This window comes from Phocoena phocoena, chromosome 1 (genome assembly GCF_963924675.1).
Source record: "Phocoena phocoena chromosome 1, mPhoPho1.1, whole genome shotgun sequence".
NCBI lineage: Eukaryota > Metazoa > Chordata > Mammalia > Artiodactyla > Phocoenidae > Phocoena > Phocoena phocoena.
Window position 1 is genome coordinate 124,778,258 of NC_089219.1, and position 12,469 is coordinate 124,790,726.

Here is a 12,469-nt window from a genome sequence, read left to right on the forward strand (position 1 = left end):
ACCCTTTGTTTTATTGGAAACTGTCCTAACTTGAGTCCTCAGTCCTCCTTAGGGCCCAAGGCAAGGAGAATAAGAATACCTTTTAAGATGTTCGTTAGTTCTAGATGCCAGCAGAGTTTATTCATCAGAACCTAACTGGAAAAAAATGTGCCCTGGACACTTAAGAAATTTCTATTTCTCCCAAGAATGAGGAAACTACAAAATATAACTCGTTAGGTAAAATAATGTAACCACTTCAGTTTTCTGGAAACCTCCATCTCTACAGTTACCAAGAGGTCTGTCGCTATGCTCATCTTTCCTACTTGAATTTACTACAGTTATTATCATTTTAGGGCTTTTTTTTTTTCTTACTCCTACTTCTCTCTAGTGATTGAAAGGGTTTGTCTTTTACTCTGCAGGTGCCACTAGAGTATCACATTTGCCCTCCCAACCATGATACAGGAAGACTGACGGTAACGAAACTCAGGATATCAATTGCCCAACTCACAGTGAGAAATGTCTCTATCCTGGTGAGAGGAATGCCTGTGCTCTCTCTCCAGTGTACATTCTCCCCTCATAGGTGAGGCAGTAGTAGTACATAGGTGGCAGCAGGGCACAGGGAGACAGAGGACCTTGAAGAACATTTTATTCCAGCCACAGTAAATGAAGAAGCCTGGTGGCATATCCTTCTATACAATGAACCCTAAAGACCCCATTACCCATGTTCCCCCAACTTGGTGCCCAGGGACACTCGAATTTTCAGATTTTCAAAAAGTTCCTAGAAAAATGCAACCCCTTTCCTGGATTGAGACATTCTCTCTATAGAAATGTTAATGAAACTGGTTTAGCTCCAGGTAAATCTTTCTCAGTGTGGCCTGGGATTCATCTTTGACTCTATCTGATATTCATCAAATCTCAGTCATCCTGGAATGGCTTGCTATCACCACCCACAGATCACAGCATTCCATTTTCTTCTGGCAACAGACCTTAAAAAACAAGGAGGGAGAGAACGCCAGTGAGAGTACAGCGGGTGGAAGAGAATTCTACTACAATCACAGAGATGTCGGAAATTTTGGTGCCTGACACCCTCTTCCTACTTCTCCCATTCATTCCAGCTCTAGAAAATTCTGTCCATATATATTTGCCATCACTAGCTGCTCCTGGGTGCCCCCTATCTGATCTCTATTAAGAGAAGACTTAACGCCCTGAGATGTTCCCAAGGCAAAACCCCTCCTTATTAGTGCATTTATTGTGCAGCGCGTGGAGCGGGAAGTCTTTGAGGCCAAGGGATCTGCACATAGGTAACTATTATCAGACAAGACTCTGCACATGATTTTCCTTCTTACTGACTCTGTGGGGAAAATTCTCCCCAAGGAGCCCATTCTTTTAGAGGCAAGGCATTAAAAATGACTTTTCTCATCTGATGGAAAGTCTTCAGTTGATTCTAACTGTATGCCTGGACTGACTGAGCTGGAAAGAGGAGTTTCCAGGAGGAAGAAGGAGGTATCTGAAGAGGAGGTTTGTTGAGTGAGACCTTCAGGCTCACAATAGTGATTGAAATCCAACGCTTTTGTTTGTTTGTTTGTTTTCCATTTACTATCTCTACAGAAGAATCAGAAACTACAATACAAGGCCTATGGCTAAAACAACCTCACATGATTTTGTTTTTCTTTGTAACTTCTCTAGATTAAACATTCATTCTTCTATTCATTCAACAAATATTTATTAAGTATCTACTGATGGTCTGATATTGTTTATCGTGGAAACACTTTGCTGCCCCAGCAGGCTCCGATTTCACGGTAGCCCTTCTGTTGCTTCCTTGGGCTCCACACCTAGATATCTAACTGCCTTCTGATTGACCGTCTGGGTGTTCTCAGCTCTTTCAGCTGTGTTCAAGGCCCAGCTCATTAGCTTTCCTCACAGACCAGGTTCTCTTCCTGGGTTTTTAGTCTTAGTTAACTGGTAGCATCATTCACCGCTCTGGCTAGAAATTGGAGGTCACATCTGTCTTTGATTAGACTTCCCATCTAATTTATACCCAGTTCTGTCATTCCTTTTGTGAAATGTTTCCACAGTCCTCACCTTCCTCTCCACCATCACTGCCAACACCTTATCTCATGCTCTCTTCACTCTTGCCTTGTCTGTTGCAGGAGTCATCCTTTTAAAACACAGATCTGAACTCGTCACTTCCCTCTCATCACTCCCCACTGCCTATACGATAAAGACAACCCCAGGCTCTTCAAAATATTACCACAGCCTACTTTTCCAGCATTCTCTCTTTCCCCTCTTTCACTCATTCCCCCTGAAGTTCCAAACCACACAGGATTAACCCACTATTCCTTATACCCGATACTGCTTTCTTGTTTCTGAGTTTGCTTTTCCTGTTTCTCTCTGGTGAAAATTTATTCAGCCTTTAAAATCCACCTCAAATGCTACATCCTCTGTGCATCTTTTCCAGACACCTCACAGGCCCGTGGTTCTCAGAAGAGGGAGGTAGCTGTATTGAGGTACATCACAGTCAGTGGAGAAGCTTTAGCTTTTAACATAACATGTGTCTTTGAGAACCACTGTCCCTGTTGGCCTTACGGTTTCTCCTTTGTTCGACCTTCTCTTCAAGCATTGAAAAAGATTTAGTTCAGTAGTTGCTTGCTACACTGACTGGTAGACTCTGTGCTTCTTGAGAGTAAAGGCTAGGTATTCTACATCTGCAGCACATAGTAATTGCTCACTTAATGCATTTGTATTCTTTCCAACCTATGACATTCCAGAAACACTTCATGAGGATCTTGCTGAGAGAGAAATAGAGTGAAATCGTTCTTTTTCTTTTTCATTTTCCCTCACTAGTGCTAAAGTAATTATTATGAGTTTGCTGAACTATAAGGGTAGCAGGGTAAAATAGCTAAAATATCAGGAAAGGTGTTCATAAGGTTGACTTGAGACAAAACCCTGAAATGAGGGGCTGCATTTGGGTGCTCTCACCATGCTCTTCTCCCACTCTCATCCTAATTGTCTAATACTTGTTTCCTTCTCTCACACTATTGGCCTCCCATCTGGATTTTTTCCTTTTTTTCCTTCACCCTCATTTTTCTTGTGCTCCTGTCCTTCCGTTTCTCCCTTTTGTGGGCTGTTCTCATAAGGACTCTTCCAAACACTTTCCAGAATTTATTGGGCAACCAGTAAGTGGCAGACACTGTTCTGGGCCAAGGTAGCCAAGTGGAGCCGGCTCAGAACGGCACTTCAGAGTCTGGGTGGGGAACTTGACAATTTTTATTGACAAATCGAGGGATATTTTGTTTACAAAAGCAAAACAAACAAAACCCCATTCATTTGTGCTCCAGGTAGTAGGAAAGAGTTCCCCGTTCCCAACCCTTTTTAAGCCAAAACAGGGGTCTCCTAAGAGGAGATTCAGACAAGATGGAGACTTCTTTTTAAGCTAGTAGATTTCTCAATATGCACACATAAATTATCTGATCCAGGCAACTGACAGGCCTTAGAGACAGGACAAGGGGAGAGATGTGTTCTATCTGAACGACTGAATCAGAAGTCTCTCCCCATCGTAGCCCTCGTTCTTTTTTTTTTTTTTTTTTTTTAATTTTGTAAACGAACTGCTTCTTTTCCTTTAGGTAAGTAAGGCTCAGAGAAACAGGGAAAAGCTGAAACAGGCGAAGACAGACAATGAATAGATCTGGAGGACTGGACCCTTAAAGAGGCAGAGGAGACGCTGGCGGGGGGGCGGGCGGGCCAGGACAGACCAGCGGACAGCCACGCAGGCAGGCAGGCAGGCAGAGGGCTTGGCGGCGGTCGCCTCGGACAGCCGGGGACCTCCAGCGCCGGCATAAGGAGCCTGGGTGGGACCGAAAAGGCGGGGCCCCGCCTGCAGAGAGGGAGTGATGGACAGTCGGTGCCTTCCAATCGGGTCCTTCAAAGTGCGCGGAGCAGGCCAATGAGCGGACAGCTGGGGCCGGCGCGGGGCCGAGGTCTGGGCGGAGGGCTGGCTGGCAGCGGCTGGGGCCGCGAGCGGGGATTGCGGCGTGGAGGTGCTAGCAGACGCCGGCGGCGGCGAGTCCCGAGCCCCCGGGCCGGAGCCGAGCTAACCGCAGTGGGGACCGGGGCCCAGAGCCGCGGCGGCTGCGGCCGGAGGACGATGGCAGCGCCCGCCGGGGCCGGGGCACTGATTGCATCCCCAGACCGCAGGCGCTGGCTGTGGTCGGTGCTTGCGGTGGCGCTCGGGCTCTGTGAGTGAAGCCGGGATGGCGGGGGCGGCGGGGCCAGGTGGCGGGCCCTGCGCGCGCGGGGCGCCGAGGTGGGGAGGGGGCGCGGCCTGCACGCCCTGGGGCCCGGGGAACGGAGCCGGCGGACCCCGCGACGGGCTGGAGAGGCGCGGAGCCTCTTTCTTCTTCCTGGATCCCTGCGTGTGGAGGAGGCGGGGAGAACTCCCTACCTTGCTCATTCCTGGGGGGCTGTCTGGGGAGCGGGCCCGGCGGGAGGCCGCATTGCGCCCTCGCTGAGTCGCCCACCGTCTCCGCCTGGCGACTCTGGGTCGCCCAGGCCCGCCTGGGATTCCAGTTCAGGAACCCGGGCTGCTGGCGTTCTCCACCTTTGGGAGGTGGCGGAAGGTTGCAGGGTTTTCATTTGTAGGGCCTTTGTTGATTGTTTCCCTTTAAGCGACCGTTTTGTTTTACCTTGTTAGTTCCATTTCCAGTGCTCTCCAGCTCATTTTTTAAGCCTCTGAGATAGAAGGGTCCCGGAGTCTCATTTGTCTCATCTCTGTCGTCCGCAGAGCACCAGGAAGAAATTTACATTACTTCTGTGTTAGGATGCAAAGAGCTGGGAATACCACTGGAGTGACCTGGCTTAGAAGAGTTTGGTCCAATCCATAATAATTACAGCCCTAGTCGCCGTAGTTTGACAAGACATAGGACATTAAAAGTCTCATTTTTCTTTAAAAAAAAAAATCACGTTTTTTTCCTTGCCAGATTTCATGAGTGAGACATAAAGTAAACCTCAGGCTGGATTTATTGAATTGGATGAGTTGTTTTACGGACATCTGCAGTGGTGTCTGCCACAGGACTTTTTTTGTGTGTGTTGTTCAAGGCAGAGTACTTGTTGCTGTCTCAGAATGTGGTTAAGTAATGGTTATAAAGAGAGCCAACTCCTAGAAAAACACGGAGACTTGTTCAGTTGCATGACAATATCTGAACATGAGTATACTCAGTAATTACTTTCATGGAAAAGTTCTTAATGTAATCTTTGGAGCCAGGAAAAATACCATTTAATGAATGATTCCAGGAGCTGTAAAGTATAAATGTAAAAGCCCCCCCACCCTCTGGAGGTTGATAGGTGAATATATACTTTGTATATATAAGACAATCCATTCTGTATAAATATCTCTCCTGAGGGGGGAAAAAAAGGGTTAAAAAGCATGGGGGTTTTTTGGTGGTGGTGGTGGTGGTGATGGTGGTAATATTCATGTTTTAAGTGAAGAAGTAGGAAATAGCTTAAAACTAAGGTGTATCAGAAATCTTGTGTGTTCAGAGAGAATTATTATGCATAAGAGGCAGACACCCATCTTTATTGAGGACAAGAGCAGTCAGAGTAATCTTAATTAAACTCAAGGTATTAAAAAGTAGCAGAACTGAAAAACTGAATATTAATGGATACTAATACAAAAAGATCATCAGAATTACATCTATATACACCTTGGACATACGTAGCTCTTCCGTAATGAAGGATGAATGCTGATACGTGAAAGTCAGCAGCTGATGTTATTGGTTAATTTCAGAAAACTACTGAATGTTTCTTCTTTCAAGCTACCTTTTCTTATCATGAATAACTGTACATAGCAGTTCATGTTTGACAGAAAGTCTTCTCAAGTTTGATCTAGATACAGGTATTCAGCAAACATTTACTAAGCATTTTTTAAGTATTAAGCACCAGAAGTATTCTAGGAAGGACAGTCCCTGGCCTCGCATAATTTATCATTCAGTGGGAGAAACAAAGTGTGATAAACAATATGAGAAGTCTTTCATTAATGGTTTGCTGTGAGAGCACTAAGGAGAGTCATCATCTCAGACCAAAGTTCAGGCTGCTAGAGAAAGGGATACTTAAGCTAAGTAGGTGTTGGGAGAAAACAGTATAGGCAGAGTCATGAATGAACCTGTTGGTAGGTCAGTGTCGTGAGAAATTGCAGTGTGTATAGGAGAGATGGTGGGAATTGAGGCAGGAGAGCCAGCCAGAGGCACGAACTCCTAAAGGACCTTGTTTGCCATTCATAAGGCTGAATTTTATCCTAAGGGCTGTGGGGAGCCTGTGAAGGATTTCTGTGTTTATTGAGATGTGAAGTGTGAGATAGAATGGTGTGAGGCTGAAGAAACCAGAGGGTTATTGTAACAATCCAGAGGAGGAGGATTGAAGACCTGAATTAAAGCAGTGGGATATGAAGAGAGGACATATCCATGAGCTTGTTAGAAAGTGAATTTGGTGGGGCTTGGAAATCAATTTGATGTGGACTGGAAAGAGAGGAGTGTAAGATAACCCTAAGGTTTTGAGCTTGGAAAGCTGGGCATAGTTTTGGAAAGTAGGGCTTTTTACAGATGAAGATTATGGATGAGGGGAAAGGAGTGTTGGAAGAAGAGGATGGTAAAGTTACTTTTGGATATGTTGAGTTTAAGATGCTGCTGATATATCTCATTAGAAATGGGACATTTGGGTAGATAGTTTTAGAGGTGAGGAGAAAGTTCTGGTAGGAAATAGAGAGCTGGGAGGCTTTATGCGGGTAGTAGTTAAAGCTATGGATTGCTTGGATGAGGTCAGCAAGGAAGAGTGTGTTGAAGGAAATAGCAGAAGGCCAAGGACAGAGTCTTGGGGTATACAGAGCCTGACAAGGAGGCTCGTTGAGTAAATGAAGAACCCGAAGAGTGTGGTGTCTTGGAAACTGAGAGAGAGTGAAGTTTTAAGGAAGAAGTTTTAACTGTGTCAGATGAAGAGAGAGTGAATACTTCAAGGATTCACTGAATGTGGCAATTGGAATGTCTTTGGTAACCCTTAGGTAGGAATGAACACACAGTATATGAAGAATAAATCTCAGTAATTTGCATCACCCATTTCAGTAAATGGTACCACCATCCATCTAACTGCTCAACCCAGAAACCTGAGATCTGCCCTTGATAATGCCCTGTCCTTCACTCCCCACATCCAATCAGTTCTCCCATCTCCAAAATACTTTTCTAGGAATCAACCACTTCTTTTTTTTTTTTTCTCTCACCCACTTTTTTTCTATCTGTGGTCTACTCCTAGCATTTTAGTCGAAATCACTGTCATTTCTTGCCTGTGATACTGTGATAGCCTCCCAGCTGGTCTCCGCATTTTCCCCTCTTGCCTCTTTTTAGTCCATTCTTCACACAACTGCAAGAATGACTTTATAAAAATGCAAATCAGATCATGTTGCTTTCTCGTTTAAAATTCTTAATGGCTTCCCGTTGCACTCTGAATGACATCCCAACTTCTCCCCATGGCCTATAGTTGTCTATGTGATCTGGTTTCTGCCCGCCTCTCTGACTTCAACTTGTGCCCCTTGCTCACTATATTCAAGCCATGCTGCCATCTTTCTGCTCTTAGACACTCATTCCCACCTCAGGTCCTTTGCACTTGCTTTTCCTGCTGCCTGGTGTGCTCTTTCCCCAAAACTGCCCAGAGCTGTCTCCTTTTCATCAGTGAGGCCTTAGCTTAAATGTCACTTCCTCAGAGAGGCCTTCTCCAACCACCCTATCCAGTGGGGTCCCCTGTTATCATTTCTTGGCCCTTTATGTCCTTATTGTAATTCCTCACTATTTGGTGGTTCTTCTCTTTTCTCCTCCACTAGAATCCAGGACAGAGATAGTGTTGGGCTTGTTTATAGAAGTATCCCTAGTGCTTAGCGTAGTGGATATGATAGATACTAATAAATGTTTATTAAATGGCAAGGAGGCGTAGGTGTGTCTTGATAACAGTTTGTTAGTAGTTTGCCACACGTAGTTAGGATTTAGCCTGGCACATAGTAGGTATTTTTAGCCTGGCACATAGTAGGTATCCAAGAAATGTTTGTTGAAAGAAGGAATATTTTTTCCAAGTGTGATTTTTATACATTATCTGATAATTGTCACTCTTTGAGTACTATTTCATATTTCTTCAGAAATGTATGGAATGAATTAACGTTCTTCAACCACTTTAAGCACTATAGTTTTGGAATTACTACTTATTATATACCAAAATTGTTTTATCATGTTTGTTATAGTATCTAAGTGTTTTATCAATAAAACTTTTATATTTTTTGATGTTTGTTGACCAAATGGAGACTTCAAATATTACCCCTGTAGTTGAAAGGCCACTAATCTAATTACCACTTCCCACAGCCTTTTACTCCTTATTTACTAGTTGAGATAATAAAACAAAAACTTAGTTTTGTATTTTTTAAAAAATATTCGACCACTCATTTTTACCCTAATTCCAGGGTATTCACTAGGCTCAGAAGCCGCCAAAAAAAGAAATAAAGACACTATTAAGTGAAAGAGAGATATATGTGAAAAGTATATAAAATGCAAATTTGTGTTTTCACAAAGTCTTTATTCACTTATTCAACCAAATGAACACCTACTGGGTGCCAGGCACTGTTTTAGGTACCGTGGATGCAGCGGGGAGCCTAGATTCTAGTGGGAGGTGACAGACTCTTCAAATAAAATAACACCAAAGGACGGTTTAAATTCCTGACAGTCACCACATTTAAGATATTCACCTATTGTGAAAGGCTGCAGTAAAAAAAAAAAAGAGGGAGAGGGAATACTATTGGCATTACAAAATAGATGTTTTTTCTAACTTAAAAAGGATCCATTGTGGGATTTCATTAATGGTTGCTCTTTGCTACTGAGTTTAAAATGTGATTTAATTGGGAAAAACATAAGGCTTCCCTGGTGGCGCAGTGGTTGACAGTCCGCCTGCCCATGCAGGGGACGCAGGTTCGTGCCCCGGTCCCGGAAGATCCCACATGCTGTGGAGCGGCTGGGCCCGTGAGCCATGGCCGCTGAGCCTGCGTGGCTCCGCCAACGGGAGAGACCACAACAGTGACAGGCCCGCGTACCGCAAAAAAAGACAAAAAGCAAAATATAATACACACAGTATTTTCAGAAATATTGCTGCCTCCCCTCCACCTAGTTAATGCTGGTCTACCTGCTAAATATTTCTCACATTCCTTTCTATCGCCACTGAGGCTGATTTAGTGCAGCCACAATCACATTTCTCCTTGATGATTAGAATCTTTTAACTGGAGCCCAGTTGTGTTTTTATTGAATTGTATCTTTATCTGAGAATTTAGATTCTCTGTGTAGGACATGAATCTCACGTGTACCTAAACCTTGCAAAGATTTTAATCTTGCTAAGACCATTGGTGTCATTTTAAAAAAGAGAATAAATGGTTTGCTTTGACGTGGAATTCATTATAGGTTAGTTTGGTCTTTAGCCTCCATCAAAGGAAATTTAATTATTAGAAGAGCTAAAAGCATTGCCTGAGGTCTGAAGTACCAGATGGCTCTGGGTCTCGATCCCTAAGGCTGGTGAGGTATGAAGGCTTAGTATATCTTGAGTGATAGTCCTTTCTTCCTTTTCCACTCTTTGCCAAGTGCTTGACATTAGCAATGCCCTAGAGTCTAGACCAAAGTCATTGGAATTTTGGCTGCTAAGAAGGCAGAGGTCAGTTGGCTTTGTGACCATTTGTAGTGCCTGAATTGAGAAATTGCAGTTGTCTCCTGGGACCTTTATATCTTTGCCCTTAAACCTCTTTATTTATTTATTATCTTTTTGAATGCATGTGGACTGCTGTAATTTTTTTTTTTCACTTATAATTTTCCCTTGGTCCCATTAGGCCTTTATGAAAAGGATAATTTCATTGATAGATTCTTCTTCAGTGATTTATTCCTTTTTTTTTTTCCCTTCCAAACTCAAAGTCTCTTTAGAAATTGAGATCCCTTGTAATACCTTTGATCTACTGTCAGGGCCCGTGGCTTGAATAGTTTTCTAACAACTGTGATGTGTTGTACCCAGTTCTTAGGTTTAACTAATTGGCGTTAGAGAGGCAGTATGTCTTTGTTGAGCCTGAGTTATTTATTATTATAGATAAGATTGCCCCTTAGAATGAAATCCCTGACTTGAGTTTGTTAGTACTGTGCTGTAACTTGTAACCAGCTGAGCAAATGTCAGTGAATTTGCAATGAACATTTTCTATACTGAGACTCTGATATTCTACTTTGGGATCTGGGGAGTTCGTTATGTGCAATTTTTGTTTTTTTTTTTTGCGGTACGCGGGCCTCTCACTGTCGTGGCCTCTCCCGTTGCGGAGCACAGGCTCCGGATGCGCAGGCTCAGCGGCCATGGCTCAAGGGCCCAGCCACTCCGCGGCATGTGGGATCTTCCTGGACCGGGGCACGAACCCGCGTCCCCTGCATCGGCAGGCGGACTCTCAATCACTGCGCCACCAGGGAAGCCCCGTTATGTGCAATTTAAAACCATTTTAAAAATGCTTTTATCAGAATTAAGAAATGGCTTCTTTTCTCTCCAAACGTTAGAGAACCCAGTGTGCAGTTATGCAAGTTTAACGTAATCCTGTGCTTCTTCCAGATAACGCTTTAAAAGATGAAGGTGCTATATTGTAGACTAGGCTTCAGTAAGAACTTATATGACCCTGTGGCAGACAGTTTCCTACAGTTACTCACATCCAGGTCATAATTGCTATTTACCTTCCTCTGAAGGGTGTTGCTAGGAAACATAAGCAAAGGACTCAGCTTCCTAAGAGAAAAATGTGTTAAAATGCAAATATTTGAAATCTCCTAAATGGTAAGAAGGGCAGAGAGAAAGTGAGTAGTTAGGGAGAAGTTTTGAATTAATGAACTCACATTTTATCTATCTATCTGTCTAGTTATAGATACAGATTTTATATATATATTTATCTTTATATATATCTTTTTCTTTTCAGCCAGGTATAACTTAGAAGTTTGGATATAAAACTGGGTTCATGTTATTTCTTTTGTTCTGCCCTCATTTATTGAGTGTGTACCATGTGCCAGGCCTTTGCTAATCAATTTACATCCATTATCTCATCTCCTTACAACTCTGTGTGCTAATCATTATTTTTATTAATTTTACAGATGAGGAAACTAAGAATCAGACAGGTTGCGTAACTTGTGCAAAATCACACAGCTAATATATGGTAGAGTTGGGACTCAAAACTCCAAAGTATATATTTGCAACCACTCTGCATTATTATAGAATTTCTCCTTCAAAGTTTCTCACCACTTTTTCGGAGGCTTCCAGGATGTCTTAAATGTTTGCAAAGAGTCTTTTAACTGTCCCAGGGCATCCACCAATGTCCTCGTCTCTGTGGTCATGTTTGTGCTGAGAACCGCATGCCTTGATGCTGCTTGCTCCACCCTAGAGGGATGAAGCTGTGCGTTGAAGCCCTCCTCACTAATGATGCAAAATCGTGCTCTGACTGCTCTTCAGGGATTGTTAAGGGTGTGGTTCTTGTAGTTTCTCACTCTGATACTGCTCCCTCTGGCAAGGACACAGCATGAATCCATTTATCCAAGTGTCTGACACCATACGAGGCTCAGCAAGTTTCCTTGCCCTTCATCAGGAGGCACTACATGTTGACAAGCCGCTGAACCTTCCCTCTTCACTTGGGCTGAGTTCTCCCTGGAGGCTGTGCAGATCCTTCTGCAGTTAGACTCCTGGCAGGCTTGCCCTACAGGATGTCCAGACAGGCTCAGTGTGTTCAAACCGGAGGCTTCTCACTGGCCGCCTTTCCCTGGCCCCTCCACCCCATTGGAAGAGGTTCTGTAGCCCTGCTGCCTTGCTGCCTACCTTGAGCAGAACTTCCAGCCCTTGTCTCTTAACTAGTAGGGACTTTCAGTCTTGATCACTTTCAGCTGTTTGGAATTTAATTCCTCCCTCCCCCCCCCCACCCCAGTGACTGCAAGTATAGAAGAACCCCAGTAAGGCTTGCTGAACTTTATACACTAGAGAAATTAGAAAATATTTCAATAATAAGCAGAGGTGATGCTGATTTGTATATGGATTTCAGAACAGAAAATGCTAAGGGGCAATTTCTCATTCTCATTTCAAATTATAGGTCCACAGTCTCTTACCAGCAATTCCAAAATCCCAAAAGCTCTGAAACTGAAAGTTTTTTCCTAAGTTTGATACAAACTTTTTTTTTTTTAATTTATTTATTTTTGGCTGCGTTGGGCCTTCGTTGCTGCGCGCAGGCTTTTTCTAGTTGCGGCGAGTGGACTTAGTTGCTCCGTGGCATGTGGGATCTTCCCGGACCAGGGCTCAAGCCCATGTCCCCTGCATTGGCAGGCGGATTCTTAACCACCGTGTCACCAGGGAAGTCCCAATACAAACTCTTTTGGCTGCAAAATTTGACCTGAACTAATGAGAGACTATTTTCAATCGTGATCCACTT

At 43.7% G+C, this 12,469-nt stretch overlaps 1 protein-coding gene across 1 annotated transcript in view; it reads left to right on the forward strand.

Annotated features, from left to right (window-relative positions):
* Nucleotides 1–4,016: 4,016 nt before the first annotated feature.
* The window catches only part of MPZL1 (myelin protein zero like 1), a 61,333-nt gene continuing 52,880 nt past the window's right edge, over nt 4,017–12,469 (forward strand). Inside the window, exon 1 of the mRNA XM_065887054.1 lies at nt 4,017–4,214. Coding sequence (XP_065743126.1) covers nt 4,124–4,214 — 91 coding nt within the window. The 5' untranslated portion in view covers nt 4,017–4,123. The remainder of the gene's footprint in view (nt 4,215–12,469) is intronic.